This window comes from Pezoporus wallicus, unplaced genomic scaffold (assembly GCF_028554395.1).
Source record: "Pezoporus wallicus isolate ANWC-B61680 ecotype Strahan unplaced genomic scaffold, APGP_CSIRO_Pwel_v1 scaffold_11491, whole genome shotgun sequence".
Classification (NCBI taxonomy): Eukaryota; Metazoa; Chordata; class Aves; order Psittaciformes; family Psittacidae; genus Pezoporus; species Pezoporus wallicus.
The window spans coordinates 3,575,725-3,594,075 of NW_026642649.1; the positions used below are offsets into that span (position 1 = coordinate 3,575,725).

Sequence of the window (18,351 nt, forward strand, 5' to 3'; positions counted from 1 at the left end):
GATGTTGCACTGAGCAGCGTGGGGAGCATCCCCTCCGGCTCCCCACGTTGGTGGCACTACCAGCATGATCTCAAGGAGCACCTTCCCCAGGGCCCAGCGAGCCAGTCAGGACCCCAGCAGCACGGCCTGGAGATGAAGGCACAATTAACCAAGGGGCAAGGAGTGTGCAGAGGGAAGGACAACAGCAGGGTTGGTTTCAGTGTCATGAATATCACTGTTGGTCTCCAGCTACCACGTAGTCATTAAAGAAGATTTATGATAGAGCTGGGGATAAACCAGATTCTTCAAACTTGTAAAGACTTCAGCAATTTCCAATGGTTGCCCTATACTGAGACAGAAGAGATGCACCAAGGAGTAACAGGGACTTGGTGAGGGAGAAAGAACAAGGGGACAAGGGAGACTGACAGCCAACAGACAGCAGAAGAACTGACTTGGTGGATGGAGGAAGTCACCCCTTTAGGTCGGGGTGGCTGGGGCTGCCTATGGCTCTGCAATAAGGCACATGGGTATGTCTCCATCTCAGACTATAACCATGATGTTGGAGGAGGGAAAAGCGTTCTTGTGGCTTCCACCCTCCTCTTCACACTGCTTTTGTGTTTGAGCTATTAAAAATCCAAACCCAGAAATGCCAGCACCTGAGGAAGAACAGGAGAGGTGGGAAACAGAAGTGAAGGATGCCTGTTCTCCTGACAAGGTGAAGCCAGTTTGAAAGTGGAGGAGGAAACATGCCACCTCCATCTATGCCTACCCAAAGCCACATAAGTGGGATCCGCATCCTGAGAAGCGGCACCAAAATACGCACTCCAACAAGAGCAGGAGAGAAGAAAACAGTAGCCAAGCTGACCTAGAACCAGATCAAAGGGATCTCCACACAGAAGGCCATCACCATCATCAAGCTGATGTCCCCACGTGCCCGCCTCAAGGTGAGCATCAGCCATTCCCCACTTTCTCTCCCCAGGACCCTGAGGCATCATTCCCACTGCAGACATGCACTGGAGGCAGGGAAGTTAACTGAATGCAAGGTCAGAATTAGAAAACATGAGGTAAAAAGGACACTCTCCCTCTTTCAACATCCCTGTTTCTCTATGCAGGAAATCCATTAAAGATCTATGTCCCTGATGTCCCTTTCCTGTGCGATGCTGACAGGGAGGAATGTAGGCTGGTGCAAAAGCAGGAGAGCCTCTTCCCTCACTATCCCACTGCTGCACAGAGCAAAGACATTCAAGACCTCAGGTCCAAACAACATGAGAGGACACCTCAGTTCCCTCCAGATGCAGTGTTTCCCTTTATAAAGGTTTTTATAAATACACAATTCCTAATGATTTTTTTCTAAGTCTATTTTGCATTGGCAAAGAGGAGACATCCAGAGAGGACAGGGAAGGGGATGACTTTGGAAACACTCCTTGGGTTTTCACCAAGCTGTGCTCCGAACAGTCACAGCATCCTGCTTGTTCCCAGTCCCTTTGCTAGAAGAAGGGATTGCTGGGGCAAGAGGACAAGGCCAGGAATGAATCTCACCCCTGCGCAGTAGCCCTGGATGTCATAGAACCATAGAATGGTCTGGGTTGGAAAGGACCTTAAGATCATCCAGTTCCAACCCCCCTGCCATGGGCAGGGACACCTCACACTAAACCATGTCACCCAAGGCTTTATCCAGCCTTGGTTAGTAGTAAGACCCTCATTTGGGTACCAAGCTCTCAACCCCCCAGACTCCTCTTCTCTTACGTTCAAGAGGAATTATCTTTGGTCCATGCTGCAGGGGAGGGGGAGATGGATGTCCTGTGAGGGGAAAACCAGGATCACATTTCTAACACCCTGCAAAATGTACTGACAGTGATGCTAAGGGAGACAGCAAACTAAATGTGAAGAACAGCGTCAGTTAAAGCTGCATTCACATCTGGAGCACGCCGAGTGTTTGTAGCTTGATTTGGATACAGAGGCTGGCGTCACCTCTGCATGATTCTGCTGCAAATATTGCCACCTTCCTTGAGCAATACAGGATTCATCCATGGGTTTACCAATGGTCAGCAGGAGCTGGCTGCAAAATTAGTGTAAGGAAATCCTGCTGGCAAATACCAACAGGACCAGGTTAAACGCCAGTAAGGTTAAGAGGCGATATGCAGTCTCAACTAAGTGGCTACCAAGAAAAGAAACAAATTAAATTAGACAAGTCAAACGGAGAGAGCCAGTACCTCCAGCAGCAGGATGCCCACGTCTCCCTCTCTTCTTTGACCACAGAAATAGTCCTGGTGCTTGGCCTAGCATGGGCTGCTCCCATTCCATGTGTCCCATGTGCTAATGAACCACAGTCCCAGGGTGGAAGCCTCCCCCCACCACCAGCTCTATACTCAGCCAATATTTACCCACTCTTTGCTGCATGGGCAAACATTCCTGCTTTCCTGGACCATCACCACCACTGCTCAGGCAAGCACCACCAACCAGCCTTGGGCAACCCACGAGCACAGAGGGTTAGAATTCACCCCTGAAGATATTCCACAGCCCAAAGGAATTATGCCCAGTGAGAGATCACCCATTTGCCACAACCACAATCCCATATCCCACCTCTGCTAAAACCTGAGCACCAGAGGCTTGCATAATCCAGAGGCAGCATCCATGGGATGAGCTAAAAAAGGATGTGTTTTTCAGGAAAACCTTTGGAGCTGCGCTAACCTGGCCATTGAGAATCTGGCTAATTGCTGCAAATGATAAACAGAGCTTATCATTTAGGTGTCCAAAAGGCTGTGAGAACAAAAGACTAACCAGACTCCTGAGGGCTGCATCCATCCAACAACGACATGCTTTCCTTACAGGCCATGTAAGAAAAGGTCAATACAGGAGTTGATGCAGGTCTGCGAAGGAGCTCACTGCGAGTGCTGTACCTGGCTTCCAAACACCCCTGAATTTCTTAATGCACCAAAAGTCTGCTAAAAACCCCAAACCTCTGAATCTCCGGCACAAGTAGTTACTGAAACAGAAAACACCCAGAAGCTGCTCCTGACACGGTGGAGGATGCTTTGCTTATTCATGTAACACTTGGACAGCAACATCCCGAGCGAGAAACTGCTCGATTTCTTCTTGGGTCATTATTGCAGATGCAGGAGCTGCTGCCACCACGTCGGCTGCTGCTGGGCTCTTGCAGTTCAGGTTTGAAAAGGGGTTGAACCAACCCAAGGAGAAGGCACCACCGAAGGCCAGCTTCATTCCTTCCCAGCCGCTGGTCCTCTCCCATGTTGGCTTCTGATTCTTGAGACGCTCAATACCCTGCAAGAAGAAAAGAGTTCTGGGTTGTTTCATGTTTATAGCAGGTATTTGGGCATCAACTGCTGTAGCAGGTGCAAAAATGTGTATATATATATGCATATACGTATATGTATATATATATTCCTAACTATCATCTTTTCTAGCCAGCACGTCATTCTAGTTTTAGTTAACAATGAAGACAGATGTCCTATGTAACAGAGAGTTTCATTATAGAATCCCAGACTGGTTTGGGTTGGAAAGGAGCTTAAGATCATCCAGTTCCAACCCCCTGCCACAGGCAGGGACACCTCACACCAGACCAGGTTGCTCCAAGTCCCTGTGTCCAACCTGGCCTTGAACACTGCCAGGGATGGGGCAGCCACAGCTTCTCTGGGCACCCTGTGCCAGCGCCTCAGCACCCTCACAGGGAAGAACTTCTGCCTTAGATCTAACCTGAACTTCCCCTGTTTCAGTTTGAACCCATCACCCCTTGTCCTGTCACTACAGTCCCTGATGAAGAGTCCCTCTCCAGCATCCTTGTAGCCCCCAAATTTAACAAAACCCCAAACCAAGACCAAATTCATGGACAATCTAAATCACGGTGACCTTGGTATCAGTGGCTATTGATTTTTATGGTAAAGAGATAGCTTCTTAAAAGCCATCCTTTTAGGAGACATGGGTTTTGAATTCCTCCAAGGAGCAGTAAAATACAACTCAACATTTCACCACCTCTGGGTATTTTTACAATAGTTCAGATACAGGCAGAACACTGTGACATTTCCCAGTATTCAGGGATTTATCAGAGCAAGTCTGTATGGGTGGCAGTGGAGCTGTCAAACTGAGACCAGAGCCTTGGACAATCAATATCCTGACTCATTGTCCCTCCGAGAACATCACTTTCAGTACAGCAAACATTGTGACTGTGTTTAAGTAACAGGTCCATCAAATTTGGGCAGTGACAGGTTTTTCTGTTTGTCTTCTTCACGTAGAAATAAGGAACTAAGAAGTTTTCTCTACTTTTTTAAGGCTACTGCTATGGGCAGTGTGCCCATCACCTGTATCAGGTAAGAGGGGAGTCAGATCCACGTAAGATATGCCCATGATGATATGCAAATGATCACATAGAAACACTGTTCTTAGAGAAGCAAGAACACTGGATCCAAGTCTTGAGACCCTCAAGGAAAGTTAAAAATGAGGAAATTCAGTTAAAACCATTTAAAGGAGCAGTTTTAGAAGAGCTGGATGAAAATTACACTTCCCATGTTCTATTTCTGCCTATTTTCCCTAACAACCCACAGATCATTCCAAAGCTTCACAGAGATGGGAAATGAATACATGCAGCAGCTCAGTGGCATCACAGCAGGCCTTAGAAATGACACATTTCAATAGAGCAGCAGCTTGGGTTTGCAAAAACAGGGAGTCAGCATGAGCAGCCCTGGGAGAAAACACAGCATCAATCTAAGACTTGCATGCAAAGCCTTTGTGAGCTTCATTCATGCCCCGTTTCTTGTGCTGACTTAGGAGAAATTGTAGAATCATGAACTGGTTTGGGCTGGAAAGGAACTTAAAGCACACCCAGTTCCAACCCCTGCCATGGGCAGGGACACCTCACACTAGAGCAGCTTGCTCCAAGCTCCTGTGTCCAACCTGGCCTTGAACACTGCCAGGGATGGGGCAACCACAGCTTCTCTGGGCACCCTGTGCCAGCACCTCAGCACTCTCACAGGGAAGAGCTTCTGCCTTAGATCCAAACTGAACTTCCCCTGTTTCAGTTTGCATCCATCATCCCATGAAATCCAGCAGTGAACCTGCAGAAATAAATGTGGCAAGACCAAAACTGAAGCCTTCGGAGTTGCAGGAGAAATCCCACTCCCAAAGGACAAACATGATCTTGCACCGCCAAGCACAGGCATGCATCCCTTGGCTCTGCTCCCAAGCTCCCAAATGTGCAGTTTCCACTGGGCACATCTCTTGCAGCCTCTGTCCCCTTGGGTTGCAATGCTTGGTGCCCAGCACAGCAGAGCCTTGACAAAGTGTTTTAGCACTACCATGTGTTTTCCCTTCAGGATACTCCGCCTCCAGCACCCTGCAGCTTTGCAACCAGGAGGGGGATGCTTTTGCAGCTCGAAGCAGGAGACCACCTTTGGCTGTCAGCTGTTCCTTAGCGAGCTGCAGAGGTTTCTAACGCGTTAGTAACAACCCAGCACGGCGGCTGCAGCGTTTGTGGTGTGAGTATCTAGAGAGAAGGAAAACAGCACAGGGCAGGAGGAGAAACAGACACCGCACACTTCAACCCTTTCCCCAGCAGCACAAGCTTTAACTCTGCTGTCAGTCATGTGTGTAACCCATTTCAATCCACGCTGGTGCCTAGATTGGGAATAAGGATTTTAAGGACTTCTGGGCAGCAATCCCGTTCTTCCCTCCCAAAACAACCATCATTCACCTGCTCCGAAGAGCATTTACTAACCAAGGCAAGGTCAGACTGAGGTTGTACTAATGCCGGATTAGGCAGGGACATACTTTCTCTCTCCCAGCCTGACCTTACTAATCCCTTCACAGCACGTATGAAAACCAAGCAGAAGTATTCAAAGTTGCATCCTGATCTAGTTTTGGCTGCTTGCCCCACGGTCAGTAGGGCGTGAGGTTTTGCCTTAAATATAAATCAAAGGGGGGTGGAAGGAAGGCACAACTGCTGCAGGCATTTTGTGACTGTTTAATGAAAGCCTTTTTACTTTTTTTTAAATACATTTACCCAAAATCTCTCACCATTATTTTAGAAAGTGAGAATTTTGTATTTCAAATGAAAGCAACACCTGTTTCTGCTTTCCATCATGCAGCTTTGCATTTAAAAAGCCCAGAGCTCAGAAATCACAGAATCCCAGACTGGTTTGGGTTGGAAAGGACCTTAACATCATCCAGTTCCAACCCCTGCCACAGGCAGGGACACCTCACACCAGACCAGGTTGCTCCAAGCCCCTGTGTCCAACCTGGCCTTGAACACTGCCAGGGATGGGGCAGCCACAGCTTCTTTGGGCACCCTGTGCCAGTGCCTCAGCACCCTCACAGGGAAGAGCTTCTGCCTTAGATCTAACCTGAACTTCCCCTGTTTCAGTTTGCACCCATCACCCCTTGTCCTGTCATCTTTCACTCTTCCCAATTATGTATTTTTGAGCAAATACTGAAAAGAGAAGACATACATCAAGAAATATAAAATACTAAACGCTCCCATTTCAGTAAGAGACACATCATTGCAACCACGGGGACAGTAGGACAAGGCTGACCTGTTACCACTGTGATGCTGTCGGATATACCCTGTTTCTCCCACTACTGCCCTCTGTATCAGCTCCTGCAGTGCCAGAGGAGGAAGCTGGGCTGCGTGGCCTGCCCCGAAGCGATCTGCAGAACAGCTCTTGGTGTTAGAAGAGATGTGTTAGTTTGTTTTAAGAGAAAAAACAACAGGAAAGAGCAAAGAGAAAAGGCAAGCAAGTAACAATTTGTCTGTTAAGGGGAAGACACAAAGAAGCATTGCAAGCAGGAATCATGGTTAAGGCAGACTTTTCCTACAGCAGCTCCCTACGCTCTTTTCTGCTTGAAGCATCATTTAGCTTTGCAAATGAAGTACCTCGCCTCTGATTGAGTTTGTCCTTCAATTTTTGGCCATGTTAAATCAGAACTAGCACCTGAAATTAGGGAGCCCTCCCCAAAGAAAAGCTTTCCATGAGCAGATGGGTAAGTCTGCCTTGCTCATAGTAATACCTGCACTTAGTATCATTCAAATTCCATCAAATTGTACCACCAAGTCATACAGTGCAAGTAAAACTGAGGACCCCCAGTTACACACATGCACCAGATACCAATGGACGTTTCTGCAAGCTGGGATGATATTTCACTTAAAATGAAAGCAGTTTGACTGAAAATATCCATACTATATAATGCTGTTTAAGAATCTGCAGCTGTTTGAAGCAAGAAAAACTGAGTAATTACATACTTTCTCACAACAGTCAAGACGCTGGAACAACCAACCTTCCTCCGGACTACACAGTGAATAAGGGTGATTAAAATAAACCAAAACTGGAATGTGCACCAGTGGAATTCATAATCAAAACAAGTTTTAAAGCAATGATCTGTACAGAGACGCATTCACTTGTAATGGCCTGGGTGACTAAAACGTTGATTTTGCGTCAAGGCAGCTTTAGGGCTGGACTCTCTACCAGTTCAAGTTGCCACCTGCATGTCTTTCAGTCGACAAGGTTAAACCTAAACTCTTCCTGAACTTCTCTTTGTGAAGGGAACATGTATGAAAAGCCGCATTTCCTTCACGTGGCTCTTCCCACCAAGGTGCAAGTGCAGCCTGTGGTTCCTTCTATGCAGGCCTGCAGCAGACATGACAACCTACTCCTGATGTCCTACCCTGAGCAAGCAGGACTGTAGAAACAGCCCTCTTACACAGCAGAGCAGCTACTAACAAGCCTCTTCCAAGTGCTGAAATAAACCCACCGATTAACAGATCAATGTACTAGTGATTAACCCATTTTTAAACATAAAAGTTGACTACTCAGTTAACCTTTATGTGCCTGCTTGTGTACAGAAGCGAAAGCTCAGAAAATCACGACAGACTTTTGCCAACATTTGAAGTTAAGAAAAAGAACAAGCAAACAAGTTTTTGGAAAAGTTTTATTGCATTTGTTTTCCATATGGAAGCATTGACAGATTGAAAAGATGCAGCATTCACATTACTTCCAAAATGAGACATCCATTCGGTTTCTCCTTCCCTGATTTCCCTCCCTTCCCCCATGGCTTTGAAGCAATCTAAACAAAAAAGGATCCCATTTCATCTTAAACCAAGGAAAGCAAAGATTCCTTGGAAGTCATGGACACAGCTGAGTTGTATTTTTCTTTTGTTTGCAATTCATTTGATGAGCCCACAGGAATCATGATCCAAAAATATAACAAAGCTCCTGCCTGAACACAAACTGTCAGTTGTAGTTAAGAATGGGTTAGTTCTACCTGGTTTTGGAATGCCTTCTGTCCCTCCCACTTCCATCACCACACAGCTCATAAGGGTATGCATGCTCCTTACCATAACTATTTCCCAATTTAAAACACTCACACATACATGTGTGTTTACACACCTACACATGTATGCGCAAGTATGAGGGAAGATTTACAAAGCTCTAAACCAGGGCAACGCCGAGAATATAGAATCCATCACCCCAGTACACCTACACATCCCATCAATATCAGTCTTTACAGTAATCTGGGCATTCAGGTCAGTTTTTCACATTAACACTGTTTAGCAGGCATTGCTCTAACAAGTCATTACCAAGACAAACACACACAAAGATGATGATTCTGCTATTCTAAACACTTGGAAATTAGATTTCTTTCTTTCCTGCAAAGTGTAAGGCATTTAATAATCCAAAGAGTCTTCTAAATCTGCCAAACATTATCCTAAGAGGGCAACAATTTCCTGCACACCAGGGAGGGAACAGACAAAACAATGCAGAAAGATGGAATCAGTTCTGTGCCTGGAAGGAAAAAGGAGGGTGGGGTGGGAATTGGTGTTGGCAACATGTGAGTACTGTATGTGATCACCAGGTCAACTGGCCCTCTTGCAGTGCTGTGTTCTTGTCTTGCACCTTTTGGTAAGTGAAGTGTCTGCTGCCCCGATCAAGTTCACTTATGAAAGAGCAATGTGCTCCTTCAGGAAGTCCAAAGGTGTCTGTGAAGGGCTGTTGGCACTCATATGTCTTCCAAAGAGCTCATCACAGTCAGGAGGACAGCATGAGAATCCACTCAGAAGAGGTGGGGCACAACAGAGAAAGAGGATCCCCTTCACATTAGTTATGCCATACAGAAAACAGAGAGAAACAAATGCCAGGGAAGTTAACAAAATTAAAATATAAAAAAAAGAAAAAAGAAAAAAAAAAAAGAGAAAAAGGGGGGTGGGGTAGGGTGGATAAGAAAAGCAGCAGCACTTTCAGCCAGAGATCTCGAATTGATATTGTGAAATACAGGGCCTTTTTTTTTTGACTCTGAAATTATCAGCCATTGAATAGACATAAAAAAGTTTGTTTTGCTTTTTGTTTGAAACAATCATGGAAAATTTGTAGCAGTAGTGCTGTAATATGTTTCTATTTTAGTGGAAATGCTGGTCAGGAATTCCTCAGACCACATACTGGTACGGGTCTGCTTTTCCTTGGTCTGGTGTTGCGAATGGGCTAAGCCATGCTATAGAGAACGGATGGCCAAATACTGCTTTCATGTTCATCCATTTTGTTTTTTTAGCCCATCTTCTCTCTTCCTTTTTCAACTGTTCTATTCCCTGAAAACAGAAATATCACATTTTCAGTCAAACACTCAGATTTTGGTAGTTCTGGATTTGGGGAAAGGTCTACTCTCAGTTACCCCTTATCCAAAGGCTGGAGTAAGTAAAATAAGGCATTTATCCTGCCTTTCCTTTTCTTCTCATTGTTTTATACTAAAAAAATAGTAAGGATTGAAAGTATTCCTCAGAAATAAAATTACTTCCATCTTGTTCAGGCTTAGCTATTTCATAAACCTTTCAAGACCTGCCATCCAATTGCCCCTCATGTCAATTTAAAAGACCCCACCACCTAAACTCAACCAAAAAGGATGCGCTTTAATGGCTGAACATTGTGTACTAACCAGATGGAAAAGTTTGAGAGAAAACCACTGTAAGCTTGCAGACAAAAAGAAAAACCCCAAAGACAATCTCTGTAATGCTCCCAGATTCACCAAGCAAGTTCAGGAAGTGCCCATGGCTCAGTGTAGCCGAGTCTACCTGGTGCTTCTTAATGTTTAATTTGAGCCACTGCTAAAACATGCATGGGCTGAGAGCTAGGAGAAGAGGTTAAATAAGATACTGATTTGAGAGAAACCATTGGCATTGTTTAGTAAAGGTTAGAGGGAGAACAAAAGCAAACTGTGAAGCAGCTAGCTGAAACATTCCCTAGTCAATCACTAAGAAAATACAAGAGTTACCTGTATTGTGTCTAAAAACCCTAAGTGAGTTTGGTCTTTCAGAGAAGCTATGCCTGGCTGCCACAGAAGCAGAATGAATGCAGTCACTGAAGAGCATTACTCTTTCACGGAGAGCAGCAGCAGGCAGATCACTGTTCCTTAACTGCAGATCTTTTGCAAGGTAAGCTTCTCCTGACCTACAGATTAATGCACTGTAATACATCTGTGTGTCTCAAATTACTGATTCTGGGAGCTCTGCAGAACACAACATGGGTCATCTGCAAGTTGTGCTGATCCCTGGTAAATGTCACCTCTAGAGAAAGCAGGAAAATATGTGGTTCTGGGTCCTTTTGGGCAGAAAGGAACCATCCCTGTGGGAAAGCATACATAAGATGGGGAAAATTTTAGAGCACTGGCTCTAAAATGTGAGGTAAAACACTGCAAGATATCACACCAAAAAGAATTTCACCTGGAAATATTCCTCTGCTTAAAACTGATTGCTTGCCAGACATAGCTAGCTCAATGCTAGCAAATCAACAATAACATGTTCCACAGAGCAAGATCACTGGTATATATTGAAACCAAAAATGAAACCCCACAACCCAACAGGGGCAGACCATATTTCATTTTTATTTTAGAATGTGGTGGTGTTCCTTTAACATCTGTGAGTTCCAGAATTTGAGGGGAAGGTGAACATCAGGGGACTTACTGCCCAGCTGTAGGAAGCAGCTTCTGAAAGTTCTCAAGAGGTTTCAAAGACTGAGAAATTCCAATGATGATTTCACAGGCAGCATTGCTAATTTACACACTTACTGATAAACTCAAGCTTGGATCTTGTTGCTCTGTATGACACTATACTTCTTCCTGGGGCTCTCCCCAGCAGAAAGAACAAGTCTTGCTTGTTCTGAAGTCTTCCTCTGAACACACAAAAGCCACAGTGTGAACATCAGCCTCTTGCAGAAGCCAAGCATTAAGAAAAGCACTGCAAAAAAGACTTAGGAGTGATGGGTTCCTACAGTCTATAATGCCAGTCACATCTCTCCACTGGCAGCAAAAATACCTATTCTAGCTTCAACTGGCCATGGGCAGTCAAGTGAAGGGGAAAGAAAACTGAAGGAGGCAGGGGAGGAAGAGCTGTCATTCTTCTCAGACTACCACTTCTCTTCAACCTCTGCAGGTGTCTGAGCATGCTTGGTGAAGGTTGGCAGTATCCACAAGAGTGGGCACATCCCCAGGAGTCACCAGCTCCATCTTTACGGAAGTGGGGAAAATGCAGGGATATACAATGGACCGCAACACTGCTATGTAACCTCTACTGTGCCATCTTCGGACTGGGAATGACAGCAGACTGTACCCACCAGGCTTCCATGAGCCTACTCCACTCCCTTTCTTCTTCACTCTGATAAGTGTTTTTCAACTGCTTAATATGGAAAGAAATGGTACTCTTCTGGACCAAAAGAAGTGTGTGTATGGGTGTGTGTGTGTGCGTATATGTGTGTGTGTATATATATATATATATATACACACACATACACATATATATATATCTCCCTCCCCCACCTACTTATCTTGGCTTTCCAGCACATAAAGCTGTAAATAGTGACACCAGGGGAAACACATCTGAATTTCAGACACCACCAATGGAAAAGAATGTAATTAAAGGAAAAAGGTTCTTGATTCCACAGGGACAAATACTACCTACAGAGTAATCCCAGCTACCAGTGCTGGCCTTGTCAGAGGTACTGTCAACACAGCATCCCAGCTAGTACACAGGTGTACACTGCTTCTCACAGCAACCTTTACAGAGCATGATCCAGCACTATGTCAGCTCAGTTTATTACACTGGATCTTTCCTCAAAGGGTACACATACATTAACTCCTTGTTCAACAAAGTAGAATCATAAAATCATTCAGGTTGGAAAAGACCTTTAAGATCATCAAGTCCAACCATTCCTCAGCACTGCCAAGTCCACCATTAAACCATGCCACTGAGGGCCTCATCTACATGTTTTAGCCCTTCACTGTTTCTACAAATGGTGAGAGACAGGATAAAGGACTGTGAGACACCCACCGTTTCATCAGTGCAGATGGAGTGTACTTGAGTCCCAAACATAACCGAGGTGAAGATGAGGAATAGGAGAGCCTCAAAACACAAGAGGATGAGAAGAATCACTGTAGTTGGTGGAGAGAAGGAACTGCATTCTGTGAAGACAAAGCAACAGAGTTGGAAGGGAAGAGGTCAGGTAATGCAGCAGCTGCAAAACACATGCTAGACCAGGAGCTCTCCATACTCAAACTCTCATAATAAATCATATGACCACTACTCTCAGAAAGATGCATGGGGAAGATCTGATATTCTTCAGGATATTCAACACTGAAGTCATCACTCCTGCAAGTTTAGAAAGAAAAAAACAACAAAACACAACCTTGCAACACTTCCAAGAATGCAACTTCTTTTCCCTTTAAGTGTTTGCCCCAGCACACTTGCCAGGACTCCAGCCTACTCCACTGCACATGCAGCTTCTCTCTTAAAAACCTTAATCTTCATGGATTTTCCATGGTGATAAAGTCCATTAAAAATTTCCAGCTGGTGGTCAGGACGCAAGGGTAATTATTTCTGTTGGCACCAACATAAACCCAGAGCACGTTTCCTTTTGTAACTGCTCTGTTGTAGCCTAAAGAAGGGCAGACTAAGCCAAATTCTTATTTTTCTTCATTCTCTATAGTGCAAACTAAAGTAAGAGCTGCAAAAATATCTGAGAAGGCAGCTATGAAAGGGGAACAGATAAGAGGAAGGGGAAGGAATACATTACAGGGCACAGTGTTGTGCTGAGTGTTCTAAATGTCAGAACATCTCTCAAATCCGTGAATGCGTATCACCAAACTCCCCTGTTTTTCCTCATGTTAAGCTTTAACAGATACACCAGAATCAGGGGCCAATATAACCAACACAAATCCAAGGCAGCTGGAAGAGCAAACCCATCTCTCATAACAGCTCTGTTCTGCCCTCTAAACTTGGATCAGGTGGGAAAGCGCTTCCCTCATACATACAAGCTCTGGGAAAGCAGGCAAAGGAAATTATCCTTTGATGTATCCTTCCCCTATAGCCACCATAGTCAAACCCAGACATTCTCAGCGACAGCTGGTAGCTGTTTTACCAAGTTCTGAACTACAGAACCACCTTGTCGAATTCAGTTCCTGTGTGTAAATGTACCCATCCTCTCCAGTAGGATAAACCAAAAGCAGTCATTAGACTGAAATTCCAAGAAAAACAAAGCTAATGCTTTCCCAAAACAATCCACAAGCAGCACATACAGTTGCACACATATTCCTGGACAGCCTCCTGTTTGATTCAGCATTACCTAGATGATTTCCTACATCCATTTGTGTTTTTCAAAACACATCTTAACTGGCTTTGTGAGCATTTACTTGCTGGCTGCTCCAGAGAGAGGGTTGGGATTTTTGTCTGTGCCATTTTTATTCAGTTGTTTGGGTTGTTTTGTTTGTTTTTTTAATTCCCCATTTTCTTATGGAAAGGAATTGTTGTTCTTACGAGCATGGATTTTTGGATCCGAGTTAGAATGATTTTCTGGCAGTCTTGTAAAAATGATTCATATTCCCCTTGTAAAAAAGCAGACACATTCTTCTTATCTTGTGTGTGCTAGCATTCAGGAAATCAGTGCTGAGTTCATGACACAGGTGATTATTGGACATTGTCAGGAATTGACACAGGTTGCCCAAAGAAGTGGGAAATGCCCCATTCCTGGCAGTGTTCAAGGCCAGGTTGGACAGGGCTTGGAGCAACCTGCTCTAGTGGAAGGTGTCCCTGCCCATGGCAGGGGGCTGGAACTGGATGATCTTAAAGTCCTTTTCAGCCCAAACCATTCTATGATTCTATATACTATCTAGGTGTGTTTATATCTCACCTTCTTCCCAGGCAGTATTGGGCTTAAGTGAAAACAGGACTTTTCAGGATAGACACCCCAGCATGTCACAAAGAATTAGGAAATTCCACGACTGATCATAAACCAAGTTGCATAGCAGAGCCCTCTTAGCATTCTTCTGAAATCAGCTTAAAAAGGGGTTGCCTTACAAGCAAACTACATTGTAAGGTCTTACTCATCGGCTAATCTGGTATTTAAATGAGGTGTTTTGTTAGTACTCACTTGTCCAGTCTTCTTCAAAGCAATACAAGAAGTGAAATCCCACCATGATTAGAGCATGCAGAGAAATCAGTGCTATATACATCTGAAAAATAAAGGATGTAATACAGGCATCAGGTAAGTTTAAAGACTAAAATGCTAAATCTTCCAAACACTTTAAATAAGGCAAGTGTTACGATTTAAAAAAACCCAAACCACCCCAAACTCCACCAAGCCCTCCCATCTCCCCTAAACAAACATCCTGAAGCTGGCCAAGATTATACAGACTCATTCTGCCTTTACTAACAGCCTTAAAACAGTGAACAGGAGGGAAACTGCTTAACTCAAAGCCAGTTGGACACAAACCCAGCTCCTGCATCCCAGTACAGCCTCTGCACAGGTAACTTGTCTTTATCTCTGCTGAGCACAGCACAGCTTTCAGAGAAAAGCAACACTGACATCAAGGCATCACGCTTTCAGAGCTTACATCTTTATCCTTGAGAGCTCTATAGCTTTCCCTAGAAACAACAGCTAATCTGCTTTAACCACAAAATGCCACTTTAAGCACTTTATCTATTTTCCAGCATGAGTTTCAGAATTTTTTATCTTTTTTTATTTTAGTAAGTATTTTCCCCTGAGGCAGACACTGGCACAGAAAGTTTCTTTCAAGCTTTAACACTTTGCATTTAACCCTTTCTGGTTTAAATTAGGTCTTAGCTTTGTAACAAAAAGATTTAAACTATATTCAATGCTACACATACACGACAACTTACCAAGACAGGGCTAAAAAGGTGACTCTCCTGAACCTACAGACTCTGACAAAGGCCAGCAGATATTAGATGCGAGAGAGATGTTGCTACAAGAAACCCCTGTGGAAGCAGTAAAAGGTGCTAGGAGAGCATTTTGGTTTTGTGCTGCCATTCTTTCACCTCCTCAGGTCTCAAAAGTAAACAAGAACAATACCAGCAACCTTTGTTTTGTTTCTCTCAACTACATGAAGTGTTTAATACAGCCTGCTTAAAGGTAGATGTCAGTTTTAGCAGAAACAGAAATCCCTTTCATAGGATTAGAACACCTAGCTCATTCCTCATGGTGAGAAAAAGCCTTGTTCAAGGGAAAGAAACAGGATTTGTTTTGTTCTGCAATTCACATCCTAACAAAGTAAACCACACAACATAAACCGTTTCATTTAACTGAAAATCTTCCCCTCGTAGTTGGTAATATAAGAACATTCCTCCTCAAACCTACAGATGTCTCAAAAGATTTATTAATACAGCAGAGCATCACTGAAACCCAGACTTGTAATGTTCACACTACACCCACAGGGTATCTGCAGTTCACTTTGATGAAACAGATTTCAACCCCTCCAGAAATATGTAGTACTCAAGTCTGTACTCCTCTTTTTACTCGTGATGCCACAGATATAGTACAAAAAGTCAAACACGTCCTTGGTTTTCAAGTATGAAAATAAATCACTTGCAAGTAAAAGGTGGATAATTCTTGCCAAGGAGACTGCAGACTTCCCACTCCTTGCTTAAGATGTGGCAACAGCTCTTATTGTATGATCCCACACAGGTACTCATATAACTACAACAGTTAGGAACCCTGCCTATGGCCTGGGACCCTACCAGGCACAACACGTTTTAAAAGCAGCGCCCACGCCTCAAAGAGCTCAATGCCACAATAAGCTACTCACGTTGAAAATAGGTGCTGAACAACTGTCAACACAAACCTCGCAACACCCTGGCAAATATTTCCTGTGATGCCTTTTTCCCCTTGTTGTGTATGCTCCCTAGTTACTGAAACCAAAGTCTGCCGCAGTTCCCTGTAAGTCCAACCTTGGGGGAAGAAATCCAACCCTGGGAGCTGTTTCAGACTACATACAGCCTTTCAGTGCTGCCCACTGGCCAACCACAAACACCACTGGCAAAATACTTACTGTAAACAGTACAAAGTATTTCTGGTTGTTCTCTCCTACACAGTTATTGACCCACGGGCAGTGATGGTCCATTTTCCGAATACACCTCTTGCAAACACTGAAAGAATACAGGTCCTTATTTGTAGCACATTTCATTCCAGGAACACAACATTCAGAGGGGTTTGGGGCACACAGAGATTAAAGGAAAGAATCAGAGGCAAAATCTGAGCTTTAATAAATGTACTAGTCATCACGTTCATCTTCTTGGTCTGCTCACTTGACTATGTCTGTTCAAAATGAACCATACAATACCAAATCACCACACAAATGCCAAGTAAGACACCTGAACATAATATTCACATCAGTACTTCTGCCACAACATGCTTTCAACAATGCATTCAGGCAGAGGGAAGAAAAAATATCTATGATTTAGTTTAGTTTTAACCTATTTGGTCTGTGAATAGGTCCACAGATTAAAACCAAACAAAAAACAGAAACACTAGACAAGCCATAATGAATAAAGACCTTTTTCAGAGTTACTAATAACACTCTAAGGTTTATTTACCAACATTATCCCTTTGCAGGAACTTGAAGAAAAGAAAGTTAAATAAAGCATTAGGAAAGATTCTTGCCATCAAGGTAAGCCACATACTAGCAGCAAACAGCTGTGGCAGCTAGTCAGGAAGCCAGTATCACAATATACATTCAGGCAAAATGTGGTGTTAAAGCCCTTGATAAAATAAGCCTAATAACACCTCAATTCAAACTCTTGCCAGAATGCACATTGTGGCTCCAAGTCAAAGAATTCAAAGGTTATGACTCTGTGTGAACATCATCCCCTTGCTTAGTCAGTAACTGCTTTAACTCCTATAATAAAGGAAGTCTTTTTCTCTGCTGCTTTCTCATATGATAGGAGACAAAAGGCAGTCTCCTGATACCACATTGCACAAACAAGCACAGAAATCAAATATGAAAACACCACAAAAACCCCAAACCAAACCAAGAAAGGAAACAGCCATTCCAGAACAATTCTGGCAGCACTCAAACAGTCTCAACATTAAGCTCTGCTAGTGTTGGTTTTCTTCTTATAACAAAAGATATTTTGATCTTAATATAACCAATAAACTTCAACAGCCGAAAGCTTAAGGGAAACAGACAAAAATATAAACATGTTCTTATGAGGGCATATGAATAAATAATAAAAACCTCTCCGTCAGAACAGTCTTGCACTTGCTCTGTGAGGCAGGAGGGGGTAATCCCCAAGGATACAGCCATGCCTGATAAACAAATGAGTTGCTATAGCACTGATCTTAAAAGAAACGTTGGAGAGGCAGATCCCAGCCGCCCAGTGTAGGGCCAGATCAGAAGCTGCTTCTCCTCAGGCAGACTGGATAACTTATTACCTTCCAGCCCCAGGTGAGGTAGAAAACAGGAAAAGCCTGGTTTTGCTAGGATAAGAAGCTTGGAATTATTTTCAAGCTACATGGGGACAGAAATCAGCTGGCACAGTAAAAACAACTCATCTGTCAGATAATGTTATACTTCATATGACAAATACCAATTCCTGGTTTTAAAACACAAAACCAAAGAAAGACAGGGCGGGTGGTATAAAGCAGGAAGATGCAGAAGGAAGCAGGAGGATGCCTCCCTGTGGTCTAATTTACTGTGTGCAGATGTGCACACATTTCCCATGGGTTCTGAACCATGGAAATATCCAAACAACCCCTCCAATTGCACCTAGTTCCCCAGTGGGACAACCTGAAGCAGTGGAGCCAAAAAAGACCTCCATGAAGGAGGCTAAGAGGTTTTATTCCATGTGTCCATACCAACAACAGTTGGATGACAGGCAAAATATGAAAGTAACTGGGGGAAAAGTAGTCACAAAAACAAAGACTGAAAACTATAAGCACCAGGAATTGCCCATACTCAAGACACTCTCCCCCATCGCAACCAGCCAGCTTCCAAATGCTGTCAGGAGTAGTTTGCTGGACATGGGGGACTCCATATAGCACACGGATCAAAAAGCACCCTGGCCCCTGAGGCATACAGCTAGCAGGATCTCCTGCT

The 18,351-nt window shown here is 44.0% G+C and overlaps 1 protein-coding gene across 4 annotated transcripts in view; it reads right to left on the bottom strand.

Moving 5' to 3' along the window:
- Positions 1–2,894: 2,894 nt before the first annotated feature.
- ZDHHC3 (zinc finger DHHC-type palmitoyltransferase 3) overlaps positions 2,895–18,351 on the bottom strand; it is a 34,328-nt gene continuing 18,871 nt past the window's right edge. For 3 of the 4 annotated variants that reach the window (XM_057431410.1, XM_057431411.1, XM_057431409.1), the window contains 4 exons: positions 16,306–16,402; positions 14,391–14,472; positions 12,296–12,426; positions 2,895–3,261 (listed from right to left, as the gene is read on the bottom strand). In XM_057431410.1, the coding sequence (XP_057287393.1) occupies positions 3,019–3,261; positions 12,296–12,426; positions 14,391–14,472; positions 16,306–16,402 (553 nt within the window). In that variant the 3' untranslated portion in view covers positions 2,895–3,018. Of the gene's footprint in view, positions 3,262–9,339; positions 9,566–12,295; positions 12,427–14,390; positions 14,473–16,305; positions 16,403–18,351 lie in introns of those variants that run through there. The other variant, XM_057431412.1, reaches the window with a different exon arrangement.